General features: G+C 41.1%; 2 protein-coding genes across 2 annotated transcripts; both read right to left on the bottom strand.

Moving 5' to 3' along the window:
- Window positions 1–68: 68 nt before the first annotated feature.
- Window positions 69–14,993, bottom strand: slc27a4 (solute carrier family 27 member 4). The gene is made up of 13 exons (XM_085793746.1): window positions 14,833–14,993; window positions 11,910–12,120; window positions 11,382–11,565; window positions 9,768–9,926; window positions 8,032–8,101; window positions 7,743–7,834; window positions 6,991–7,100; window positions 6,521–6,730; window positions 6,095–6,221; window positions 5,254–5,391; window positions 4,996–5,160; window positions 4,172–4,318; window positions 69–3,373 (listed from the first exon to the last, which is right to left on the bottom strand). The coding sequence occupies exons 1-13, from the start codon at window positions 14,991–14,993 to the stop codon at window positions 3,216–3,218; spliced, it is 1,932 nt and encodes a 643-aa protein (XP_085649872.1). The 3' UTR covers window positions 69–3,215.
- On the bottom strand, window positions 14,842–25,313 carry swi5 (SWI5 homologous recombination repair protein). The gene is made up of 6 exons (XM_085793747.1): window positions 25,127–25,313; window positions 24,374–24,422; window positions 24,171–24,274; window positions 23,790–23,884; window positions 19,570–19,661; window positions 14,842–14,994 (listed from the first exon to the last, which is right to left on the bottom strand). Exons 1-5 carry the CDS (start codon window positions 25,222–25,224, stop codon window positions 19,597–19,599), a joined length of 411 nt encoding a protein of 136 aa, XP_085649873.1. The 5' UTR covers window positions 25,225–25,313; the 3' UTR covers window positions 14,842–14,994; window positions 19,570–19,596.
- Window positions 25,314–26,528: the final 1,215 nt, after the last annotated feature.

Raw genomic sequence — 26,528 nt, 5'->3', positions numbered from 1 at the left:
AAAAACATGTGAGGAGAGACAGAGACTCTCTGAAGACCTAAGAGGAATCTCAATTTCTGTCAAACGGCTTTCTTTTTTGGTCTTATTCCCAAAACAGGGGAACGACAAGTGAGAGCGACGTTGATGAACACTGTCGGCAGACCGCAGTCATCAAGGTCGACTGTGTCAGTGAGTGCAAAGTGTTGGAAAGCCGTTGAAACATATTGAGAACCAGTCTGCTGAAATCAAAGCTAAAGCATTGCCACAAAAAAAAAACAACCCAAACAAACAGGAAGTCATGTACATTACAGCCAGTCTGCAGTTATTGGCATCAACTTGCCGACTGGCTGTACTGTAGGTGATTTAAGATGTGGTCAGTTACAAAGGTCAGGAAGCAAAAAAAAAAAAAAAAACACAGGGTAATGGCAGACTACACACAACACACATTGACAAAAGATACTTGAAAACAGTTTTGAGTGTGTAGGTGGAGCTCGATGTTACCAAACCTCCTGAACAATCTCAAGAATTGACAGAAATAAAAATCCCTCCAATATGTAAAATCAAAACATTGAATGAACTCCAATTAGGAAATATTTGAATGGTATTCAACTGTTGTTTTTTTTTCTTCATTTTTCTTTTCTTTTCTTTTTTTTTTTTTTACCATTGTCTGAATCAACATGACCACAGACACGGTAGAGAATGAGGCTCGGAGCCTGACAGACAGAGGCAGGATCAAACAGAAGTGCCTGCTTGAGGGGGGAAGGAGGGCCACAGTCAGACAGAGTGAAGACAGAGGAAAGAGGGAGGAGATGGATGAATGCAAAAAAAGGATTGGAGTGGTTGGCAGACAGACGATAAAGGCTTTAAAATAAAGGTGCCGAGCAAATGGAAACTTGGGCCAGTGATATCTTAAAGACGGCCCAAGGAACGAATGCAGAACAAATAAAGACGGCTAGAAGACAAGTTAAGGTTACAGTCAGGGCTGAGACATCCGAGGGGGAAAGGGGAGGTGAGGAGGAGGAGGAGGATGAAGTCCTCAAAAGATTCTGTGACAGCAGCCTCGCAGTCTCAGCGAGACGTCAACACAAACTCATCCTGCGCCGGGCGGGATGAAGACGTCAGTCGCTTAGGCTGCCTCCGTCTCATAGGAGATGATTTTCAGAGTGAGATCTGAGCTCCTGGGATTTGAGTCGGCGTTGCGCGGCTGCTCTGACAGCAAACTTGGGACACAGGAAAAGAAAAGATATATTGTGGTAGAGAGAAGCTGAATGAGAAGAGCGAAGGTAGAGGTCCGACACAGGGAACCATACGAGACAATACGTGTGGGCCAGGGCCTGTGAATCTGGGAGGTGAACTCACAGTAAGGCACAGTGCTCTGCTTGTGGTTGACGATGCTCATTCATGCTGCTACAACCTCTGATGACAGCTACTGCACACGACGGACAAGACATCGATGACAAAGCGCATTTTCTCTTCTTCTTCTGCTCCGTTTCGATGCATCCTCTCCGTTACAGTGTCCTTTACTACCCTGCCTTTGAATCTTTGGATCGTTCGGCTCTCCTGAATCTGGCAGAACATCCCTCTTTTAGCACCAGAGTATTGTTTTTAAAAACACAGGTCCTCGCTGATGAGGCGATTGGGTGCTCCTCTCTCTTCAGTCAAGTTCCTCCTCATATGTTTCAGAAGAATACACACACACACACACACACACACACACCTTACAAAAACAAATCTACCTCGTAGGACAAAACCTGCACAATAGAGCCACGTGACCTCACCGCACGTCAGCTCCGTACATGAACAGTGCTGTGTATGGAAATAGCCCCATGTATTAAGCCCAGGGTTGAATCATTCGGAGCACTTTACTTATGTTCCAGCAGCTGATGTAAAATGCATTCGGCAGCTTAACTCATGAGGACTCCAAGAGCTACTGAAGCACAGATTTGGATTTGTATAAAGCAGAGAAAAAAAACCCCTGATACATTTGTACTACAACAAAAGAGAAAGCTTTTACAACAATATAAATTACTAAAACTTTCATATCTTCTTAAATATGTAAACAAACACTACAACTTAAATATATCTGGTGTAATACAGACATATTTAAATACAAAGCTTTGTTTTGTATCAGCTCACTTGTTGTGTGGCTGATTATTGCACTGCGAACTCTGGAGCCCTATTGCACTTAAGTAAAACTTTCAGCTTCAACCACTGGTCTAATTTAACTTCTGTAACCACTGGTTACATGTCAAAGACTCTCCAAGATGCTTCACAGCTTTAAATCTCTCCGCATCCTTCCTTCATTTTCATTGCGAGCTCTGTAGAGCAAGGATGGGAATGAAGACAAGGAGACCAGAGAGGTCGAGGAAAGACTTTGATGAAGTTAACTTGGAACGAGAGGAGAGTTGTAGGTGTCTAGCGGGTTTGTCACTCCTGGCTAACTGTGCAGGTGAGGTCGACGACAGAGGCTCCAAGTCTTTCACAGAACAAATTTGCTCACATAACAATCACGACAGTTTAGGTCCTCACAGGTCCTTCCTCTGTGCCACACGTTGTATGCACTGAATCCATGTTCCTCTTTATCATCCATCCAGTTCGTGGTTATCTGTAGTTTCAAGTTTGTGCATTCTGGATGCCAGGCAGCCTGTTGTCCTCATGCCCCCCCCCTCCCCTTCCCGAAGCGGTGTCCCCCCAGCAAAAAAAACAAAGAAACATCAGATTTGATGGACCGTGATGGACAGGCGGGGGGTGTGTCTGAGGGCTTTGTGCACTGGGATTGTGTGGCTATGAAGAGTGGATTCAAGTTACCGAATAGACCTGGTTACTGGGTTTGTGCCTCTCTCTGTGTTTGCTGAGGTAGCGAGAGGAGTTGCTGTGGAGATTTCAGGAGGGATGGATGGAGTGGTGCTGTATGTGTGTGTGTGTGTGTGTGTGTGTGTGTGTGTGCCGTGCATAAGTCTGTTTTTAGAGATCAAGGAGCAAAGTCGGTTTGGGAATATAACATGTATGTGTGTGTATGTGTTGGCATTTGACTGCACGGAATGTGTATGGCTATTACTTTATACTGTTTGTATTGTATTGTATTGTATTGTGTTGAGTTGTATTCTTGTGTACATGGGGACAAGGTTCTGCGCTCTGCTATCCTGCTCACAAAATATTGTCTTCTGTTCTGTATTTGTACATGTGTGTGTGTATGCGTGTGCGTACATATGTAAATGTAGTGGTCAGCCTTGTCATCACAATTTGTGTTTCCCTGACAGTATGGAGCGGTACGTCTCCTCGTCCAGCTGAACAAAGCGCGCTCTGCTGGAATCCAGGAAGTAGAGTCTGTCTGAGACTGCGCTGGGGTCAAAGCCATCCCTACGCAAATCCGTCTTCTGAAACTTAAATGTTCCTGTGAAAGAGACAAGCATAGAAATCATGTAAATATTTCAATTGGTCTGTCAATGCCTCTTAGTTTTTTTTTTAGTCCTACTGCTTTTAGAAAAAATACCAAAACACAGCTACTAAATTACATTTCTCCTGCAGAGAAGTTCTAATGATGATTTTGAAGTTGTGACCATTCAAATGTTAACTGAATTGAAGGTAAACATTTGATTTCTCCAATTTTGTTTCAAAAATGCAAGTTTTGTAAATTTGCTACTTCTTGTGCTTTAAGTCAAAGTGATAAGAAGCTTTTGCTGGATTGGAGAGTCAAGCAGAACGCAACGAAATGTTTGATAAGAAGAATTTCAAAAAGTAATACAACTCTCACTTTCTGCTTATTTAAGCTTTAACCAAAATCGTGGAGAAAATAAAACAGTGACAGGAAGTTGATATAAGACTGTGTATGTTGTCTGAATTACCACTCTTAGATCTTTGTATTAGAAATTTGCCTTGGGGAAAACAAAGGGTATCATTGATTCTCCATGGGCACAGAATAGTATTAAATAATTTCGCACAACACTTTAATTGTTAACAGGAGGCGAATGTTGAAAATACTCCACTTGGAAGTGTTTTTCGATGTTTTTACAATTGATTGTTAATCCAGAATCAGTGATGCATGCTTCAGCTTGCTTCTTCACAGACTCAGGTGAGTGTTTTGAGATTTAAGGCCTGGCTGGAAAGACCAAATGTCTCAAACTGCATTGTAATAAGAACTATAATTAGTCTTGCTTTATTTATCATGTTTTACATAAAAAGCACATTGTACCTGTCTTGTTGACCTCTGGAAGGAAGCGAAGGAACACAGGTCTGGCGTACGGAGGCAGAGCCTTCTCCATGTCCTTCACAAACTTCTCCAGGTCAGTGGAGTGAGATGGATCAGCGATGGCTGCCATTCCAGCTTTACCCTCTGCTCCTGTGCACACACAAACAGGAAAATCTGGTTTAATTCTGCAGACCACTGAGGATTCAGGTCAGACAAAGGCTATAAACGCTGATAAGTACTGTGCAAGTGGCTAGATGGGTAATGTGGCAGTATGTATGACTTGTGTTGTCTTTGTTATTTGTCACTGGGCATGGGTGACCAAACTACTTCCTTTCATTAGGGATTAATAAAGTCATCTAATCTAATCACAGTGGCTAGAAAGTGGCATCTGTGTCTTGTCATTTGTGTCACACAGTCTGCAGAGCCTCAGCTACAGCTCTGCTTTATATGTAGTGACATTCACATTGGTAGAAATCATTAAATGTCACAATAGGTCAAGAGCATGCTAAGATACTGCAGCTGTACAAACTATAAAGCATGGTTCTTGTCTTGTCCATCCATTCATCTCTTGTACATACTGCAGTAAAAACTGTTTGTGAACTTATTTGTGTCCCCTCCTGTATGCTTTTTTTTTTTTTTTAATCTGTGATTTATCTTTGATTTTCAAGACGGCTTTTGATATATATTATACAAATATTAAGACTCAGTTGATAAACTGCCATACATAAAAGAAAGGGAGTAGCAGGGATCCAATTGAAGTGCATTTCAAGTGTGAGTGTGAAGTGGGAAAAAAGAACACAAATGGAGAAATGACTTGAAGATGTTACCTGGTACTTCCACCCCATACACGACTACATCTTTCATGTCTAGCAGCCTGCTGAGTGTCCCCTCCACCTCGGTCGTGGAGACGTTCTCTCCTTTCCAGCGGAAAGTGTCTCCTGTTCGGTCCTTGAAGTACATGTGGCCGTTCTCATCCATGATCAACACATCGCCTGTGAAGGAGGCAAAGATCATATTCGTTTGCTACAGCACTTCAGCAGAGAATGTGAATACCTGTGTGTGTGCGTGAAGAGTGTGTGTCTAACCAGAGAGATAGGCAGTGTCTCCCTTCTTGAAGACACTCTGAGCAATCTTCTTGCTGGTTGCTGATTGGTTGACATAGCCATCAAACCTCCTAAGAGGGTCATTCTGAATGATCCTGCCGACTAGCTGGCCAGGCTCGCCTAGAACAAGTGAGAAAGTGAAACAAAGACAGAGACACAAGGAGTGAGAGAGAGGTGTGAAAGACCAAAGGGATTATGAATGTATAAATAGCATTCAAATTGCCATTTCCACTCTACAAAGTGCATTATTTGAGCTCCACCAGAGGTTTCTGAGAGGAATGTCAATAGGCTCTTTTACACAGCCTATTCAAGGAGGGAATGTTGCACCATTATTCTGCCTTGCTGTTTTGTATGAAAAGGTACAAACACAGAACAGTGGGCATTGTTCCTCCACCTTTATGATGGCGGCGGTGGAGGTAGTCCCACAGCCAAATTAACGTCTGCTTTGAGTGGGCATGGCCAGACAGGATGACATCATACATCACACCTGAAGTTGGAATGCTTGCATGCATGCCATCTAAAACCGTACAGCGAGGCAGCATTACGTCGGCTTTGTGTGGTGCAGCATATACAAGTCAAGAAACAAGGGTTCTTCTTAACAGCAATACAGTGGAATTTGTTTATAATAGGAGCTAAAGAATTGCAACCATTACACAGACAAAGTTGTGCGATATATTTTGGAGTGGATGGTTTGGGCAGAATGCGTCGCTTTTCATGTTCAACAATCATAGGATGTGGATGGGAATATATGAAGAGGTGTGCTCTCCTTGTGTTTTGTTTCAACTTATCTGTAGTTTAGTATGTGTGTGTACAGTAAACATACCAGGTTTACAGGGAATGCAGACGCCATCAGGTCCTCTAATGAGCTCCATGGTCTCCTCATCAACCCTCACCAGTCTGATGGGGTAGATGAAGGGTAGAATCTGACTGTTGAAGCCACATGCTCCAACCTGAAGGACAGACAAAAATGTCAGTGTGTGTAGAGAGGAAGACAGAAGGCAGACCCGTATTAAGCGGCCAAAAAAACAGCAGGGGCTTTGTGCTGTGTTGTATCAATGAGAAACTCGAAATACTGATAAAAACAACACATTTCAAGAAAATCAGAGTGCTTAACTTAAGGAGGATTGTCCTCCTTAAGTCTTCGATAACACTGTGAAGTTCTCTCAGGTGAGAAGACTTGAGTGAGTGCTGATAGACTAAGGATTTATATGAAGTCTGGTCAGACGTGTTTGCAGGGACACATTCCCACCTTGTTATCGAAGTTGCCCAGGCTGCAGTTGCACTCTGTTGCTCCGTAGAACTCTGCGATCTGTGGGATATTGAAGCGGTTCATGAACTCCTCCCATATGGACTGACGAAGGCCATTACCGAGTGCCATGCGCACCCGGTGTTGCTTCTCTGTGTCCCGGACCGGCTGGTTCAGTAGGTATCTGCAGATCTCACCAATGTACTGCACAATCTGGAGGACAGTGGTAAGAAAAAACAAAAGGTCTAGTAATGAGACATAACAGGGACGAAAAATGACTTAATACCGATTTAATACCACGCTCAAAAGAATGAAAAAGGGATTCCAAGAATTTGGCTGGGAAGCCACATAAAATCTTGTGATTCGTTTTATAAGCAGTGACAGGGAAAAAAGTTCAGCAACACTGAGAGTCTGTGGTGTGCTACCCGATAACTAAGTCTGAGGCAGGGGATGGTAATTTACACTATGCTTACCGTGCAGTTGTATTTGAAACAGTCGTCCCAGAAACGCGAGGCAGAGAACTTCTTTCTGATGACTACAGTCATGCCATGTATTATACACTGGCCCACTCCCACAATGTTTCCTGTGGACAGAGAAATATGAGCTGTCAAGGTCAGAGTAACAGTCACAACATGGTAATGTACAAAGACTTATCATTTAAAAACAACATGCAACTTCTCTTTTTCATTAAAACAATAAACAAATATTTCGCATTGTCAGTCTGTGTAACTTTATCCCCTAATCATGTGATGACACGCCAAGTGAAAATGCATCAATGAAATACAAAAACATAACAAAAACTAAATGAAAATGTGCATATTATAGCTGTAAAGGTGCGGTCAAACTGTTGTATGAACTGTACTCCTAATTTTTCCACTTGTACAAATTGTTTGTACAGATCTGTGCAACAAAAAAACATCTGTACTGACACCCTGCAAAGGAAGTGGTCTAGTGTAGTTTGCAATGACTACTCTGCTAGGTGGAGCTAAACGGCTCTCATAGCCAAGTGCACTCTACGTACAAAATCAACAGTTGCTTGAATTTAGTTAGAGAACGAGTGTGACTAAGACAACAAACAATACAGGGTTTTAGAGCTTCATTTTTAATGTGCAACAAGAAACTAAACCGAGCAAAAAAAACAAGTTAACCACAGAACACACACACACACCTACAGGTTTGGGAAACACCGTCAATATTAACTTTAAACACACAGCTATTGCTTTACCTGCAGAGTGGTAGAGTGGAAGGCAATCGTACAGCACATCATCTGGTGTCATCCTAAAGCCATAATATACCAAAGCTGCCATACGGTAGTACCTGAAAACCAGGGTTGGGTCGGACAGGGAGGGAAGAGAAAGTCAAGTAATTCAGAAGAAAGCCAGAGCATTTTATGTCATTTCTTTCCCATTCTCTTCTAACAGTATTTGTACTCCACATGAAAGCTGTATGGATCAACAAAGAGAGCAGCTGCAATTCCTGTGTATCTGTTAGTGAGCTGCACGGCTCCTTCCTACCTGCTGTGCACCACAATAGCAGCTTTAGGCATCCCAGTGGTTCCTGACGTGTAGATGTAGAATAGGCGATCTGAAACACAGCAAAGTAAGAGTGAGATAACATACATGTAAGAAACAATATGAGCTATGGCTGGTTTTAGTACATGAAAACGAATACTCAATCATGTTTCAATCTGTAGTTTCAATTCATGCTTTTCAAATAAACATCTTGCTGAACGCTTACTACTGATTAACTGCAGGAGCTTGGCTGTGATCTGTAATTAGAGGCCTATTTACACTTTTAGTGCTCATTTGGACAGAGTTTCAGCACTGAACGATGAAGAACAATCCCCTTTTTAAGACTCAAAATTAGACCACCTGGTCCCCCTCTTTTCTACAGTAAGCAAAGTGTTCTAGTGTTAGAAGAGAGATGTGCTGCTTTTAGCTGTATTCAAATTGCCCTCACTGCAATGGATGATTCCTGGTATCACCGCAGACAACTTTATGTTCGGATTTTGTGGATTTTATCTGTACAACCACTGTTATGCAGCTCCACTGTTATGCAGCTCCTCAGTGCAGCAGCACTTGACATTCACTCTACACAGCATGCTCTATAGTCATCTCTGAATGTGACTTGACTGGTCTAGTCCCAATGCCTTTGTTGTCAATCTGTCAGAGACACAGTGTCAAGTGTGAACATGGTCAAAGGTCATAAAGCTTTTATTGTTGCACCTGTCTGTGCTGCGGTTATGTGGTGATTAAGTGACATTAGCAGCAGTGAATGAGCCGGTAGGACTGGCTGAACTGTTCTGAACCAGACTTAAGTCTGTGGCTGTGTGGACACAATCAAAACATGAAATTCTGAGAAATGTAGCTAACAACAACAAAAACATACAAAGTATTCTGTCTGCCCACATTTTCCTCCTCTGAACTGGGGTGTAAAGATAGAGGATGTCCACTGTGTGGTTTCTTTTTCACATGATCAAATTAACTATAAGAGATGGTTCTGTGTTTTGTGGTCATGAATATCATTAAAAGCAGTGGAGCAATTTGGTGATTATATTCTGGACATTTCAGCTTATTTTTTGGTTCAGTTTTGTGATTTCATTGTGAGTCACTGCTGGGGCCAAAAACTATTACTCACCACTTGTCAGCTGTTGTCACTATCAGCAAATGGAAAGATTACTTTTTGAAATTGCTTTGTGGCTTTGCTTACAGTAGGTGTTGAATTTTTTGCCATAAAAATAAGCTGTTGGTTATTTTCTCAGTTGGTTTGGCTCATTTCTCTAAACAGAAATTTCATTCTCAAAACTCTAAGATAATTTGGCAAAACAATGATACAGTTCAGCACAACACCATAGATCACTTACAAAAGCACATCTCTCTGAAATGAGGCTGACATGTTTTAGAGAGAACAACCATTAGACTGAGAATCAACAATCAGTTTAGATCAACAAGATCTATTCTCTTGGAAATTGTGCTAACTGCAGGCTACCTGTACTAAATCATTTACAAAGAAATACGAAGACATTTGCAATGTGATGAAATGAGTGAGAAATATATTTCTGTTGTGAACATTTGCCATGTGGTTTGGAGGTTTGTCCATGTTGTTTTGAGAATGTAATTTCTGTTTCGAAAAATGAGCCAAACCAACGGAGAAAAACTGTAACTCACGGAAAAATATAAGTATAAAATGGTATAATAATTCCCTGGAAACTCCCGATCTTTGGTTATGAAAGCTGGACACAGCTTCTTACCTGTGAAGCAGCGTTGCGGCCGGCTGGGCAGGTGAGATGGGGCACCTTCCAGCAGGGGCTCTAGGCACTCGGTTCCCTGTGGGACCCGTTTGGGGTCCCAGTCTCCAGAACAGAACATCTTCACTGTCTTGCCCATTGAACTGTGCACCTCAGAAACAGCTACAAGAGGGAGACAAACACATAAATGCTAATTAGATTTATTTCAGCATCCCCAACTGCAGGAAACACCTTTGTACAAAGAAGGTGACAAAACAGAAGCAAGTATCAACATGTATCAGAGAATGACACGGAAAGACGGGAAGTAGCAAATTAAAGCAGTTCTCATATTTTTCCCCTGGAAAAAAACCTGACTCTGTATCTTAATTTAAAAGCCTTCTGTCCTGCCGGCTCAGTAATAATGCTACCGGCTTGACTTTGGCCTGCTCAGTAGCCAGGAGGCTGCGTTTCCAATTACTTAAAGGCATAAAGCACATGACAGGTCCGGGATCCAATACAAAGACTGCTCCATCAATCCCAGGATGACCAGCTCAAAACTCATTCACTCTTTATAGCTGTTGAGATCAGGGCTTTTCAGATTGGGCAGGGACTCAAAGAGTGTCATGGGGAGATTGAAACAGAGCCATCATTTATGTTTGACTATTCTACTGAGTTGCTGAATTTTCATACCATTAGTGCCTCCAAAGTCTAAGCAACAGAGCGAATATTCAATAATACACCGCAGGTTAGTAAGAAATCAATTCTACTTGCTTCTCTACAACTACTTCAAAGATTACGGTATGTTACCACTTATTACAAGGAGAACACCCATCATAGCAATTTTCCACCACACTCCTGTGCAAAAATATCAAACAAATGAGATCATTAAACAATTTTTTGATCTTAGAAGATTAAAATTATAGTTCATGTCAACCAATTGTTTACATATGGTAACCTGACTTTGAGCTGATCCTGTTTTTGATTTTCTTTGTGATATGACGTTTACTTGGAACATGAACAACCTGGTTCGACAACCTGGTTGTGACTCAGCAGGGTTTCGCAGCAGTTTTACATTAGCTTTGTTGTTTTAGTTTTTGTTCTAAGCTTCAAACTAAAAAGGGATTTATAATGTTTTGAAAATCTCCATCAGTATCTGGAAGAATATTACACGGTACGTATCTGTCTCAACACTGTAGGTCAACCTATCCGTCCTTACGTGCCTCTTATCTGTTTCAGTCTATCATTTATCAGTCAATCTTCTCTCTTCAGACCTTGAACACCATAGATTGATGATCTAGACATTTCTCCACTTTCCCTCTTCAATACCTCTTCCGCTCTTCCTACTCTCATCTATCAGCCATTTAAAGCTCCACTGACCGATATTAGAAGACATGTTCTTCAAAACCCATCTATCTTTTATGACCTCTGTTGCTTTCGCCGGCGCCACGCTATTCTCTCATCACAGAAGCAGAACAACACTCGTCAGCATGAGGCAATGTCCTACAGACTGTAACGCCCTCTGAGACAGACTTCAGACTATGTTGCCACCATAACAAACAAAATATGTCACATATCCTTTGGATAATTCTCTAATCTCTAACTCCACCATCCCCCTTCTCCGATCTCTCTTGCTCTCACCGTCAGTCAGCTCTGAGCCAAACACCACAGCCTTGGCATTGGAGATGGTGACACAGTGGACCAAGGCCTCCAGCCTCAGATTGAAGTTGATGAGAGCGGCCTCTACTCCGATTTTGGCCATGCCCAGCCAGAGGCCCACGTACTGGGACCTGTTCTCCATGAAAAGAGCCACCACATCACCATCCTGAAGACAGAAACAACAGACAGAGGGGCTCATCAGACTGACTGCCATTAACACACATTTCATTTTATTAATTTCAATTCCAAGACATGTAATGCCTCCCTCTGGGTGGAAAAAAATGCTTCACTGAGTTTTTAACAGTAAAAGAAACCAATTCTGCTTTAGCATAGTTTGTTAACTTAAGTTCTACTTGAACAGACCATTAAAAAAAATTCAGTAATCTCTGAAACAAATTTCAACCACTGAAATAGTGGTTACATTTGATTTTTAGAATTTAATCAAAAGCAGATATGCAATAAAGACATTCTTCAAAAAGCATTTTGAGGAAAATGTAAAAAGAGGCGTACCTGGAACCCCCGTTCCAGCAGCAGGTTAGCCACTCTGTTGGAGTACTCGTCCAACTGTCGGAAGGTCCACCTTTCCCCAGTCCCCTCGAAGATCAGTGCTGTTTTGTCCCCATGACGGCTCACTGTTTCAGCAAAGATCTTTGGGATTGTGTTCTTCTCTCTGAGGTGGCGTCTGACATTCATCTTCACCCGCAGTAACACAACTGCCGCACTGAGGAAGCAAGAAAAAAAAAAAAAAACATTATACAGAGAAATCAGCAGGTTAAAGCAACATTTCCTGGAAGTATTCCAAAAGATAATTTTCCCATTCATTGTTCAAGCAAATACACCTCACCTAAATGGCCATCACACTGGAGTTTATTTCAATGTGTCGTAAGTGTCTTCAGTATTAATTTGATGCATTTACAAGTTATCTTTTTTGACAACTCTCCCTTTGGTAATTTAAAAGATAGGATGAGATTTGAGACTCAGCTGCCAGAAAGTATTATAGTCATGTGTCCATGACTCTTGCACTTGGCAACAAAACAAAGCCGATGAACATTATTGTGACATTTCCAATACTAATTCTTTAAGAATCTCAATTATGATTTTAAGTCTGTGGTATAAAATGATGGAAAACAATAACTTTCTCTGCACAAAGGAGGGTGAGAAATGAATCATAAAACATGAAATGTCCTTCAGATGATGGTCAGTTGTATCATGAGGTGTACATAACATGAAGCATTGTACTTTGAGGCTCATACAGCTGACCGACTGTCTTATACACTACTACTCCAAATAAATCTGTGAAAAATGTAGCAACCTAAACATAAAACATTATGAACAGACATGACTAGTTGAGTGCAAGGGACAAAGTCTGCATCTCATTGACTACTTTTCTTTCATGGTTCAAAGGTACAGGTACTGAACAATTACAGCAATGCCATAAAAATCTATTGAGCCAAGTTACTTCGTGGCAACACTGTAACAGTGATTATCTTTTATCATTATAAAATGTCATGTTGGTCCAGATAACCATGATTTATTGTTGTGCTATTGTTCCTTTTATTTCATTTTACGCTTGACCATAAAAAAAGCTGTTTGCTGATCTACCTAATGCACCATAGGGTCGACTCTACATGAAGCGAAATCAATTTATTTTATAAATCACATTTTAAATCATGCCGATCTATTGTTAGCAATGTGTAAATAAACCCATAACTAAACAAACATAATTAAATGCTGCAGTTTATACAGAAAACTGCACTGCACAAACAAAAAATCAGTTTTCAACCAATTCCAACCACCATAGATGCTTTACACCTTATTACACTAGCGGCCAGTTACTATCAATGGCAAGTGTGTACACTAGAGGTTACTTTAAGCTTTAACAGTGTAAATACTTGAACCTTGTCACAGATCACTACACAATAAGAATTTATGAGTCATTGAGGAAACAAGTTCTATACAGTAAATCTTTAACCTTAGGCAACAACAGACACTGCCAGTACCTTGGCAAACAAGTACTACTACTACTATTGTTAACTACTATAATTGTATAGTGTAAGGTATTCAAATCTTGGCAGGTAGCTGTCAGTTTCGTCCTTCAAACAACTGAGAAAGCAGGGACACTTTTGCATATAATGGGTTGGAGAAAAGCACAAATCATAGCTGGTTAAGTAACTTTGGCTCGTTTCTCATTGAGAGGTCATAAAAGGCTGTCTTTTACAATTTCCTGTTTTACCATGAGTGGAGCCATTGAGGTAAAAGGGAAGTTAACCACAAACCAATTACCATGGCAACCTCCAACTGTAAATATTGGTTTTAGGTAGGACAGTTAAAAGAACTGTTCCTTCCTATACCCTCTCTGCTGTCTTTGTTTAAAATATTTAACGATACCTGCTATGTCACAGAGTTGTGAAACATGCACGACAGGAATTTGCAGCAGGTAGATAAGGCTGGTTATAAGACTAAACCTGAAAAGACTCAGGTCGTAGATGGTCGGCTCATGAAAGCAGCGATCCAAGATGTTGACCTACATTTCTGCAAGGTTAGAGGTGTGAAAACACTTCTGATGCACAAGGTGCAAGTGAACTGACTACAGACAAAATTATTATTACCGGAACAATCAAACGTCAGATGATGCATCATTGCAACTAACTTCATGATTATGTAATGAGACACACACTTTGAAGTTATGTTATCAGTTTGTAGTTTGTAAGGGAGTTTGATCTGTGCTGTTTTTTTTTTTTTAATTATTAACTAAGAAAGCATTTTTGTCTTTACGCCTGTATCATTGTTTCATCATATGATTTCACTGAGTGGTGATGAATTATCTTTCTGATTTGTAGCCTTGTTGTTATACTCTAATGTGTTTGTAGGCGGTTTAACCAAAGACCTACAAAGACTTTCTAACTATATATGGCAGAATTACTGGATTGTAAATCAAATTATTTTAACAGATGTCCCATCATACTGAATTAACATTGTAGGAATCATAGCCTGTGGTTTTTACTTAAGCTACATTATGACACAGTACATTTTTATATCGTGCTATGAAACTATGACTATGAGTTATCTCTTTTACTGCTCACAAAATCTGGATGTTAATATCTGCAAAGCGAAAGCCGAAAATCAGCACTTTACTCTCGTAGTAATTGTGTCACTTGAGATTCATAGTTCTAGGGTGCAGAGCCAAAGCAACTGAAAATTTGTCTTTGTCAAAATACCTACAGACTGCACTTTATCTCAGCTGACACTTCCTGTGACAGCAGACAGTTTAAACAAGACATCAGTGGTTGAAATGCAGAATAAAATAAAAGAGCATTAATCACTGACAGTAATTCTGCATGTTTTAAAGAGCATGAGGATGAAAATGATTCAAATTCCACGACTCTTCTGGGTTTGATTGTTCATCATCAACACGCAAAATCTCCATGCTTACTGTAAGTCTCTGCCAACTGTCCTGGCGAAAATCTGCAGGAAGCTCCATCCTCCACTTCCCAGGTAGAAGATCGAGATGGCCGGGAGGACCTGGTACCACGGCAAGCCCACCAGCAGCCTCAACACGAACAGCAGGACTGTGCAACACGCTAGACGCATCATCCTGAAAGAATGCACACACATATAAATAGACAGAGATAGTGGGCCACAAGCTGCAGACCATTGCCAGTATTCACAAACATTTCATGCCGAGCATCAGTTCAGTGGGAGAAAGGTTACACGTGGTTTAAACAAGCACAAGTGTTCTTGAATCTGCATCTCCACAGCGGTATTCCACCCCAACCACTTAACAATGTTATCTACTTTGATTTTGTTTACACATCCTGTGCCCATTTCTGTCCAGTGACTCAGCTCTAGCAGACTGAATTTGTAGTCAATGACAAAAGGGTCTTTACGAAATACCTTATTAGAATTACATAGATTTACAGTATGTAATGCTGCACATAGCATAGGATTGCAGTTCATCTTTTTTTCCCTCACATGTGCAGAGCTCATAAAACCAAGAAAACTCCCTTCCTACTTCCTTGCAGATGAATTAAGATCAAGGCTAAAGAGACCCTGGGGGGACCCTAACTCAAAGCAAAACGGTCTTTTCGTGACAGCTGAGAGCAACGGAGGGCAGCATGTGTTGACATTGGTGTCCAGTGCCACCTGATATCTAGGAAGATGATCCCAAAGCAGTAAAAGATAGCTTTACTCTGCTTATTATCAATTCATTAGTCTACTTGGAATAACACTGGGGGATTATATACGGAACAACAACTGGGCCTTCTTTTTTTGACGCCTTAAGAGTGAAGATGCCGACAAGATATTTGTCGCTGTGCTTCCCTGCGTATGGCTGTAATGATGATGGCTGATGGCTTTATCGTGCCAATTCAATCACTGTGCTGCTATTTAAAACGGAGAACGACGCACGGTGTGGATGATTAAATTACTCTTAATGTCCAAAAGGATCGACATGACGGGATTTGCCGCATGTCAGAGGAAAGAAATGCAGTGGGGAGGCACTAACCACTTCACAGTTGGAGGAAGAAGAAAAAAAGCCTCATCATTCGCTGTTGCTACACCCGGAAATTTAAAAGGCGCGTAGCATCATATTGCGGTAGCGGATGGGGGGAGAGCAGAGAGAGGCTCAACCCACCGTTTTTTTTTCTTCATTAAACAGCTTCAGCCGTGCCATGTGCGTTTACAGACAGGGGCCTTCAATCGCAAACCGGCTGGACAATATTTCTCGGGCTAAACCTGATGTAGCCTATAGGTTATCATGGTAACAGGCGCGCCGGGGAAGCAGGATGCGCAGCGTATTGCGCGCATCGGCTTAGCAAGGAAGCGGATGGACAGTGTGACAGCAAACCCCCTCCCTCTCTCTCTCTCTGTGTGTGTTAGCGATGAAGAGACATGCTGAATACGCCATCCACATCCACATAAGTTACCCTTCACGGACAGAGAGCTGCCAGATATTTAGGTGTCACGCTGCCGCTCGTGTCCCGTTACACGGCTGTGCGCTCACAAGGTTGACAAAGGACGAGAAAGTCATTGCCGGGGCTCTCTCCCTTTCTCCGGGCAGATAATAACCTGACCCATCCGTGAAGTTGAACATCACGGGGGTGGATGGGTGGTGGTGGTGGTGGTGGTGGTGGGGGCGCACACAGTCAGCTTGGGGCTGTGGCTGGTCGGGATGACATTTTTCGTTTGTTTTATTCCCCCGTTTTTGCGTACATACCTTGCACTTCGCTCACACCGTCACAGCATGTAGGTGCGCAGAAAATCCCCTGACGTGAAACTCGTTGTGTTGCGATTCCACCTTGATCGGCTTACAGGCTAGCCTGGTCACCCCCTCCGCTCCTCGCCGCCGCTCGCTCCGGGTTTCACAGAGAGAGGCTCACAGAAAACGCACGCAGACACAGACAGACACACACACACCGGGATCCCCTCCTGTTGTTAATACCACAACGAGCTGCTGCTGCTGCCGCCGCCGCCGCTGACTGCTCCTCCTCTGCTCCGGGAGTCAAATTCGCGTGGCTGTGCGCGTCGACTTTGACCCCGCGATCATCATCCGTTCATTGTCACAATCGCTGGTTTAATTTCTGGGTTCATTGTAGCCGATAACCTCGCTAGCAAGCGTAATTCAAATGACCTTATAATTTTCTTAGCTGCGCCCGCCCACCACCGTCAGCAGCGTGCCGTCAGTGTATCAGGAATAAGCGCTGACGGACGGGAGGTCGGAGCCAATAGAAAGCTGCGTTGTTTCTTTCTTTTTTCTCTCTACACGTCTCATCCGGCTAGGGGCGGGGTTTGCGGCATTGGTGAAGAGGAAATGCGGCGCGGCCCTGCCTGTGCAAGCTCAACAGACAAGCGAGGCCAAGCATGCACACAGGCAGCAGACTCTCCCCGGTATAGTGACAAGGCCCTGATGCGGAACCGTGTGGCGTGAAACGAGCCCTGCCTCTTGCCCAGAGAGTCCGCCTCACCACGTCCATTCATTACTCCGCGTCTCAGCCACAAGATTTAAATAGCCATCTGTCAACGGGGAGAGCCGGGGATTGGAGAAAAAAAAAAGGACACGGTATCATGCTAATCATACCATAGCCAGGACTTTATCAGTTATCACCATGTGGGCTTAGATCTTACAATAAAAAGTAAAACCTGGGAGGCAGGCAGGCACAAGCCCCGTGGTTTTCAGTGCAGCCCCGAACACACCAGCTGATTTAGGTGGCTGTAGGGGTGGTGGTTGGTTTTTGTCTCATGAAAACCTGCAGTATTGTGTTTGTACTCACAAAGTTGACGAGCAATAAATGTGAAAACACAGCAGATGGAGCCTACATAAATATCTAGACAGCACACAGTACTGAAAGATGATTAGTATTGTGCCAAATCTTGGATCTTGGATATAATGCAATGCTTCAGTTTGGACATTTTTTTGTGTAAAGCCAAGAGTCTCCATGCATTACACAGTAATAAAACAGAATAACTTTGGCCTATTTTAAGATGGCACAAGCTGGGTGACATCTTACCCAGTATTCATTACAGCAATGTGACACGTTGTGAACCACATTGCATTGTGCAAATGGTCCATTATTACAAATGGCTGTAAGGTCACTACTACAGGTCAACAGAGGTTATTTCCACAGTGGGCTGGAACTGAAATGAATGGAGACACATTTATTTTTTGTGCTCTTGACCCCATCTGCAAGAATACCAAAGACGTATCATATAAAAGTGAACAGCTTAATCAGGCTTTATCATCTAGTGATGTGTTGTACCTATAATAAGTGATAAGCAATACAAAGATCAAGATAAGAAAATAAGCTTTGACCTGCCAATGTGAGATTAAAGGGCACAAACACTTTTTTAAAATCATAAACTCTAAAGATTATTACACGAAGAGGACACTGACACACAAATAGCACACACAAGTCATACAGCGTCGTCAGAGCCATGCAGCTAGTCAGTCGCTATCTGTCTGAGAAGGCGCACTATCAGCCCCTCTCAGACAGATAAAACCGCACCCAGCATATTATGGCACTTGTTTGTATTCTCTCGCTCTGAGTATTTCAGGCAAATAGGAAAGCGTTGGAGACTTGACTTTTTAAAAATCAAATTAAAGAAGTACAGATGGGTGACAAACATAAAGTGTCAAAGTAAAGTGTTGTTCCACCTTAATCCTCTAGAACAGCTTCATTTCCTTGTTTTAGACATCTCTGAAATTTACTGGGGGGATGAAGAAGACTGCTTGAAGCATCAAGGCTTTCAAGCCAACTGTGTTGAAAGGGTTAACCTGGGACAAGTAGAAGTCTCACCATGCATTGTCTTTTACAGAATTATGAACTATTAGGCTATTATCAAAATATTTCTGTAACGGAAACAAGAAATGTCCCATGTCAACTCAAAGCTAATCCGTCACTTACAGTATTCATAATTGCTAAACTATGTAGTCAGCCTGTTTCCTGTAGGGAAGGATCTGCATGTTATTATTGCATTAATTTTTCAAGTCCCTGACCATTTCCTCTAATTTGTCACCAAGCTGTAAGTTACCAACAATTTCTTTTTTGGTGAACCTTTGGATGTTTCCCCTGGAAACAGTAGACAGTAACTGGAGACAGTAATGCACCCCACCCTCCCTTAGGATTTTTTTTTTTTTTTAAAGAACTGGATGACACTAGGATGACCTGCTGGGCAATGTTGCCACACCAGTGTGTTGCAATATGGGTTGCATTTAACAGACAGGCCTGTAATAAAAGTCGCAACTAATCTTAACAGTTCCACATAAAAGCATTTTTATTAACTGTTTGTAAGGATTAAAGTGCAGGTGTATGAGGATGCATGTTGATATTTCATAGTGGCCTTCGAAATGGAAACACATAGTGGTGGTGTATTATATGTTGTTGTGAGTATACACAGCATATTACATTAATGCTAAAAGCATTTTACACCTCAAGGACCAGTATGTATCCCTGCTTTTAAACAACATCATAACACCAACATATCATGTTGCCATTAATTCAATCTCTCTGTAAAGAGGTGAAACCAGAATCACAAACAAAACAGTAGGCAAACCTGTGCCTGAAGGAGGAAGCTCAGATCAACAGCCCAAACTCATCCTCAAATCAAAAGTCTTTTGTCTTTTCTTTTTCACTTTATGCCCCTCTCCACATGGTCTTATAGGAGCCATTCTTACCACTGTATTTTCATTATGCTTTCTCTCTCAGTCATCTAGCTCCAGACCAAAGTGGCTGTAGAGATCTCTGGTGGTGGTCCCCCTCAGAGCAGCTGCAAGGCACAGAAAAGTGGGGGTTAGGCCCTTCAGCAGATTACATGGTGAAGTTCTTCATCTTCTTTTCAAACAATCGTCAAAACACTGAACAGACCAAGACCACATGATAGTGCAAAAGACCCATTTTAAACATAAGGCCTGTACTTACTCAAAAGCATAGAAGTATTGGAATTCAGTCAAAACAGACCTCTTATCTCACCCCATCTTTAAACTTATTTTCATTGCAGCTTAAAATACAAAATTAGTTTCTTCCAAACATTTTCGTTTACCCTGTTAAAGCATGATTTAGTGTGAATAATCTAATATATCAGGCGAATTAGCCTCGCCAGCTAGACCTCTGCCTTCTTTGATTCATGCAGAACCAAGCTATGCAGAGTTGTGCTTGGCTGACACTGATACAAAGACCATCTGATCTCATCTTTGTTGTGCACTGTACTGGGAAAATTTTGCTAGGACAGAAAATTATTATATTTGTCCTTAATTAGATCAACTGAATAATGATGTACTGTATAGTCTGTGAAAGTGAGAACATAAAAAGGCTGATAAAATATCACCACCGAGAGAGGAGGAAGCAACTGTGTTCTTTAGCACTAACAACTTCATTTCTTTCCACCTACTCTTCACTCTCTCCATCATACTCCCCCCCCAACCCCCCGGCTGTGTGACTAGTCTTGACTAGCTCAGCAGATAAGTCAGCCAATTGTTTTGCTTTTAACGTATGTAAATTATATTTGAGCAGTGAGGGTGTGTACATACAGTGCTGTTGAAACAAGGGGCTTTGCGGGCCTGAAGCTACAGAGAGGTTCACTGTTTTGATATCAGTCGACTGCGCAGGGCAGGACTCAAGACTCTGTGAGTTTAGGTTGCAGCGCTCTGAATGAAAGTTCCCTCTCAAAACTGTCTGTTTACCCTTAACTGACAATTTCATAGAAATTTCAGTTTGGAAAAGTACCATCAATGAACAGTGTGTGATTATTTACTAAATGTGAAAAAAGGTTTAGACTTACTATAAACTGTAACATCTGTCAGGAAAAATTAATCATGAACAACCTTCAACTCTCTAGGTACAAACACTTCCACTTTTCTATCATCATATCACTGTTCACAAAGTATGTTTTTCTTTTCATCTGTGAGATCAAACATATAAGAATTCTGTTGTGTGTAAATTTTTTATGGGTGGCACTAAAGAGCTTTAACCTTTGAATGTAAATAATTGACCTCCTGTATAAGCAGTATGAGGACAGTTCTAAGGGACAATGACCTTAACCCTGACCAACAGACGGACAGACAGACGGACATGGTGAGAGACAAAGGGACGGTTGTCTTTAAAGGGTACTGCAGGGCATCTCCACTTGTCCCCGGTCTCATTCTACAGCCTGCCCACTGATCTCCTCCCTCTCAGTATAACAGCATACAGTACAACAGCAACGCAGTGTTTAAGTGTAGACTCTTTGTTAAAGTGTGTGCTTCTGTGTGTTTGAGAGAAAGTGCGAGAGAAAGAGAACAGGAAGGGGGTAACAGAGGCTGATAGCATGTGTTTGTATGTGACACTGTGTACATGTGTAAGTGTATGGATGTGTCTGCATGATAGACAGAGATTGCAATTGTGTGTGTGCGTGCGTGTGTGAGTGTGTGTGTGTATGTGATGTGAAAGACTGTCATTGTGTCAGAGGGGAAACGCCATCTCCATTCACTAAGAGGTCATTATCATCCTGACTCCACTGAACTGAGAGAGAATTTAAAGAGATAGCCAGCTTTTAACGTGTAAGATTTAAAATTGGAGCATACACTTTTTTTTCTCCTACATAAATTACTGCAGAAACGGAAAATATGTCACAATAAAGTGTCTCTGTTAGTCCTTTGTCACATATTCTGCAAAGATGAGTGGACTAAATCGGAGGGATGTGCAGATTTTAACGTCGCACACACAAACACATACAGTGCTGTGAAAAAGTATTCTGATTTCTTACTTTTTGCATATTTGTCACACTTTTTTAAGATCATCAAACAAATGTTATTTTTAGACAAAGATAACCTAAATAAACATAAAATGCAGTTTTTAAATGATGATTTCATTTCATTAGTTGATGAAGGCTCTCACTGTGGTTCCCAAAGTCCCAAAGCTTAAGAAATGGCTTTGTAACACTTTCCAGACTTACAGATGTCAATGATTTTGTTTTTTCATCTTTTTAAACATTTCTTTAGATCGCGGCATGATGTACTGCTGTTTGAGATCTCTTGGCCTCCTTCACTTCACTCAAACAGGTTCTTTTGAAGTGATTTCTTGATTCAACAGGTCTGGCAGTGATCAGGCCTGGCTGTGGACAGTGAAATTAAACTCTACTTTCAAAAAAATTAGGTTTATCACAGTTAGTTCATGATTTAAGTTTAACAAGGGGGGAATTACTTTTTCACATAGGGCCAGGTAGGTTTGGATTGCTTTATTCCCTTAAAAAATGAAATCATTATTTAAAAACTGTATTTTATATTTACGTGGGTTATCTTTGTCTAATATTTAAATTTGTTTGATGATCTTAAACATAAAGTGTGACAAATATGCAAAAAGTAAGAAATCCAGAAGGGGGCAAATACTGTTTCACAGCACTGTACATGCCAAAGTAGGTAAAAAGTCATGTTTGTTATGAATCATGCACAGCCCATAATGTGACTTGGCTGTGATTCACTACAACTTTCCAAACAGTGTGAAAGGTGTCAACAATTTCTCAACCACATGCAGTTGCAGCACATGCACAAATAGACTTGAGAGATACACAGACTTACACCACTCATTCAGACTTGCAGCCTATTTCCTCATACCAGTGTGCCCCAATTGTACACTCATTACTTGCACAGTATGATGCAGTGTCACAGAAATTATGGTGAAAGCTGTAGGGAGAAGTTGAAATGCCAGCAAGGCTTTTGATCTCACTGAGAGCAGAAAGCGATGAGTTGACACTGGTCATTCAGGTACTGTACCACCAAATCTAATGCTGTTTCAACAACATTAACATTCATGTGATGTCAGATGATGTGTGAGAGCAGTGTTGGTCAATATTAACCAAGATATTAACACAGAAAACTATAGGATTTTCCGTGGCTGGCTTATTCAAGTTGGATGAGGTGGTATACTCTGTAACCTAGCTCTCTCAAGTAAGAAAGACTCTTCAACCAACTGCATTGTTCTCTAACGTGTTAATCTAATGGGATTTAATAGTTTACAAGCAGTTAAATGTAATCTAAATGCAGACGTAATCAGGGTTGCAGGGTTAAATACTGTCTAAAGTTAAATAGGAGACTGGCCTTGACTTTGCTTTAGCCTTAAGAGGCAAACAGATATATTGCAATGTTGCCCTCTGGTGGCAGGCTGTATAACTCATGTTTTCACTAAATGCAATGGTTGCAATCAGATGACAGTTTTTTCAGATTTTTCTTTAGATTATACTTTTTTTGTTTTGTTTTGTTTACAGCATATTGTATACACACCAAATGCCATGATCTGTTATACTTTGACCACAATGTCTGTGGTGGTTGTGTTAAATCTGGTGCTGCCTTTTTGATTCAAGGGTGAGTTTGGTTGATTACACGTGTGTATTGTGTGTTTTCCTCAGTCAAAATCACACTTGACAAAGTCATATTGTTGTGTGTATCGTCTAGTATGTTCAGAGTTCACACTGCCTGATAATATGTGAGCCAAGAAGTGTAAACATGAGTCACACAGCTCATTCAGCTGACTGTTTTGGTTAGCCAGACATCTTTTGGTTTGGAGAATTTGCAAACACTTAACTGAAAATGTCAAGTCATAACGGTTACTGGACTTCATTTGTCATAGCTACAAAAAAGGTCCTAGCTCACAGAGAAACAGCAAAATCCCTTTCCAGAATCCATTGAACCTGTGATACTTTTCACTGCAGTGGAGGTTAGTACAATTTGAATTGGTCTGAATCAGAATAAGAAAGACTTAATTAATCCCCAAAGGGAAATTCATTACAACACCACCAAGTGTATAGAAGTGTGCAGTGTGTCTAATATATAAAATTAGATGTTAAACATTCTTAATTTTCTTTCTGAAGTCTTATCATGGCCTTTGCAAGCCTACTATTATTGGCACCTTTACATTATCTTACCAATACGGCCCAGTAGTGACTGTCCGATGTCTTTAATGTCGTTGTATTCATGCAGCATGTCAATATGATGTTCCAATTCCTCCACTCTGCACCCCCTGGAGAAACACACGCACACAACTGGTGTCACACAAAAGATTACATGTTCACTCAAACAGAGATTCCCACACAAATGAATAAATATCTTAAAAAGAGGCAAATCAGACTAATTCTAACGATTCTGTTTCAGGGTACAATTTATGAGGATCATCACTATCTCACGTCCCTTAATCCGAAACCAAGCTATTAACAATCAGTACTACATGCCTAACATCAACATGCAGTATTCAAAATGAACTTCAAAAACAGAAATACAGCAAGGCAAACATATGCAGCTGTACTCACTCAGCCTCCAGCTGTGCTATCTCTGCGTTCAGCTGTTCTCTTCTCCTCTCCAGCTCTGCCACCTCCTCAGCAGGACTAACTTTAGCATTCTTGGTTACTTGAATCTGTGAGGTACAAAACAGGGAACCATGATAGCGGAGCACATTAGTGCATTAAATACAGAACTTATGTAAGTGTTTCAGACAGAGAGGGGGCATACTTACAGGTGATTTGAAGTTGGAGTGCACTCTCTTAAACTTTGAGAATGGGGTTCTATGAAGGAAGAGAAACTACTGTTAAAGACGAGGTATGCTTGATGAGAAAATGCATTTAAAGCTTATGATTACATTAACTCTCCAGAAATAAATCACAACTGCCAGCAATAACAACAACACCTTCACTGTCTGTGTATTTGTACCATAGACTAGGTTTGTACAAGGACAACAACGTGTTTACAACAAGACTTCCCACAACATCCCACAAGTGAAGTTTCCATCTCCATCAGTTTTCCAGCTCTGGCTGATGATTATCAAACTAAGGATTACTCAGACACTGATAAGCGGTTTATTAATTTGTAGTAATACAGTATCTTGAGGGAAAATTCAATTTGACAAGCTCTTCAAAACGTTTTACAGAACAACCAAACAGCATATTTGACTAATGTAAGCTCTTAAGAGGTGAATGGGAAGATAAGACACTTTAGTTACACTAACAACAACATGTAACGTTACTGCATTATCCATGTAGCCTATCTAACAATTCTGTCTTCAAAGGTCTTTCTCTCATTATTAAAAAGTGATGGGTCTTGTCTTAATAACTTAGTAAAATGAAGGGACAGAGGACTACTCCATGTCACACATGTTTTAAAGCGACAAACTTAATGAAATGACACTAAATAACATTAAAGTTATCCTGGCGTTAGCTAGCTCGAAAAGCTAACGATGTGGGGCTAACGTTAACGTCAACAATTCATTCACCTCTTCAGTGCTCCCTTCTTCGCGTCGTTTGCCTCCGGTGTTGAAACTGAACAACTATTTGCACTGTCGTGTGTTTCAACTGGCTGTTCCGTGTTCATAATTCCTCAAAGGTTGTGAAAATGTGCGTGTTTAAGTCAAGAGAAACGGCATACAAACAGGAAGAGGAGTAGGAAGTTTGCAGTTCGCGGCTGACCCATACTGAAATTTGATTGGTTCTTGGGCCAAAGAGGCGGAGCTTGGAGTAGTTTGGTTACCCCGGTAACAACTGTGTGACAAAGATGAATGAGACTTGTTCACTGCTTTTACTTTGGTAGTTCTGGGAGATTTTGTAGTTCATCCCCATTCACCATAAACAACCTACAATTGTAGTTTTATTTTTTTAATTATTTTTTTTATGTAAACGCAATGCTTTGGCTGAAGAAGAATGTATTTGCTTTGATTGCTCCTAGGCCTACAAAGGCATGCAAAACTCAAACTGCAGTGTGAAATTTCAGCTCACAAATTCCTACAGCAATTCATTTTGTTTGATTACAACATCATCTGCCTTTGGGTTGGGTTACTGACTACCAACTATTCTATTCCCATTCGGCCTAAACTTTGGTTTGCAAGATTCTCAGCATTGCCACAGTCATTTAGCCTAGCCTACTTATCAGTTTTAAATTTGCATATCAGCTCTCCCATTGTTTCAAAGTTTTGCTTTTAGCTTTATTCCACTCCTTAAAAAGAACAAAAAAAAACCCAATTCTCTGCTCTTCTCTCAGCTTTCAGATTTCAAGTTTTGGCATTTTAGCTGTTTTAGCAGTTTCCTTCAGCTGTCAACAATCACATGCATTTCCTTTTGGAAAAGCAATTTCCACTCTTCTATAAATTAGGCTACATCTAGTTAATTAATTTGCCGCCCTGTTAATGGCACAGTGCTGCACTGTGTGTCATTGAGGGCATCTCATCCAATAGTAAATTAGAGCTGCAATGGACTTATTGTTTTGATGATCATAGCCTATAATGTCAACGTAAAACATGTCCATCACAGTATCCCACAATCTTCAACCAAAGAACCACCGTTGTTTTTAATAAATAAATAACCAAATTTATATATTATCAGGTCATCAGAGTGGTGGTTGCATGCCAGCCTTCATATTGAGCACCAGATGGTGACATTGTACCGCTCATGTTGACTCCTTTATTTCTGTCCTCATCACATCACTCCCTCAATTCCCTCTCACATCACTTACATGGACTCTCTCCCTTTCACTCTCTCTGTCTGAAACAACCCACACACTTCTTGACTGAGGAGAATATTGCATAATCATAGAGCGATGCTGTGACATCTATTCTGCTCTAATCTAAACCGAGTGTGGACTGCTCACCAATCAAGCCGCCTCTCAGGCTGATTCAAAGCCAC

This window comes from Trachurus japonicus, chromosome 12 (assembly GCF_045865225.1).
Source record: "Trachurus japonicus isolate A0001 chromosome 12, Traja_1.0".
NCBI lineage: Eukaryota > Metazoa > Chordata > Actinopteri > Carangiformes > Carangidae > Trachurus > Trachurus japonicus.
The sequence above is the reverse complement of the archived record's forward strand: the minus strand, read 5'-3'. Positions and strand labels throughout refer to the sequence as shown.

What these genes read in the sequence shown, in the direction of transcription:
- slc27a4 (XM_085793746.1), bottom strand. Translation starts at nt 14,993, where the DNA reads ATGATGCGTCTAGCGTGTTGCACAGTCCTGCTGTTCGTGTTGAGGCTG. An exon ending in TCCACTCTACCACTCTGCAG is followed by an intron (nt 7,101 to 7,742) that starts GTAAAGCAATAG and finishes CTCTGTCCACAG; the next exon opens with GAAACATTGTGGGAGTGGGC. An exon ending in TGGGCAACTTCGATAACAAG is followed by an intron (nt 6,222 to 6,520) that starts GTGGGAATGTGT and finishes TCTGTCCTTCAG; the next exon opens with GTTGGAGCATGTGGCTTCAA.
- swi5 (XM_085793747.1), bottom strand. Translation starts at nt 25,224, where the DNA reads ATGAACACGGAACAGCCAGTTGAAACACACGACAGTGCAAATAGTTGT. An exon ending in ACTCCAACTTCAAATCACCT is followed by an intron (nt 24,275 to 24,373) that starts GTAAGTATGCCC and finishes TGTACCTCACAG; the next exon opens with ATTCAAGTAACCAAGAATGC. An exon ending in GTCACTACTGGGCCGTATTG is followed by an intron (nt 19,662 to 23,789) that starts GTAAGATAATGT and finishes TGTGCCTTGCAG; the next exon opens with CTGCTCTGAGGGGGACCACC.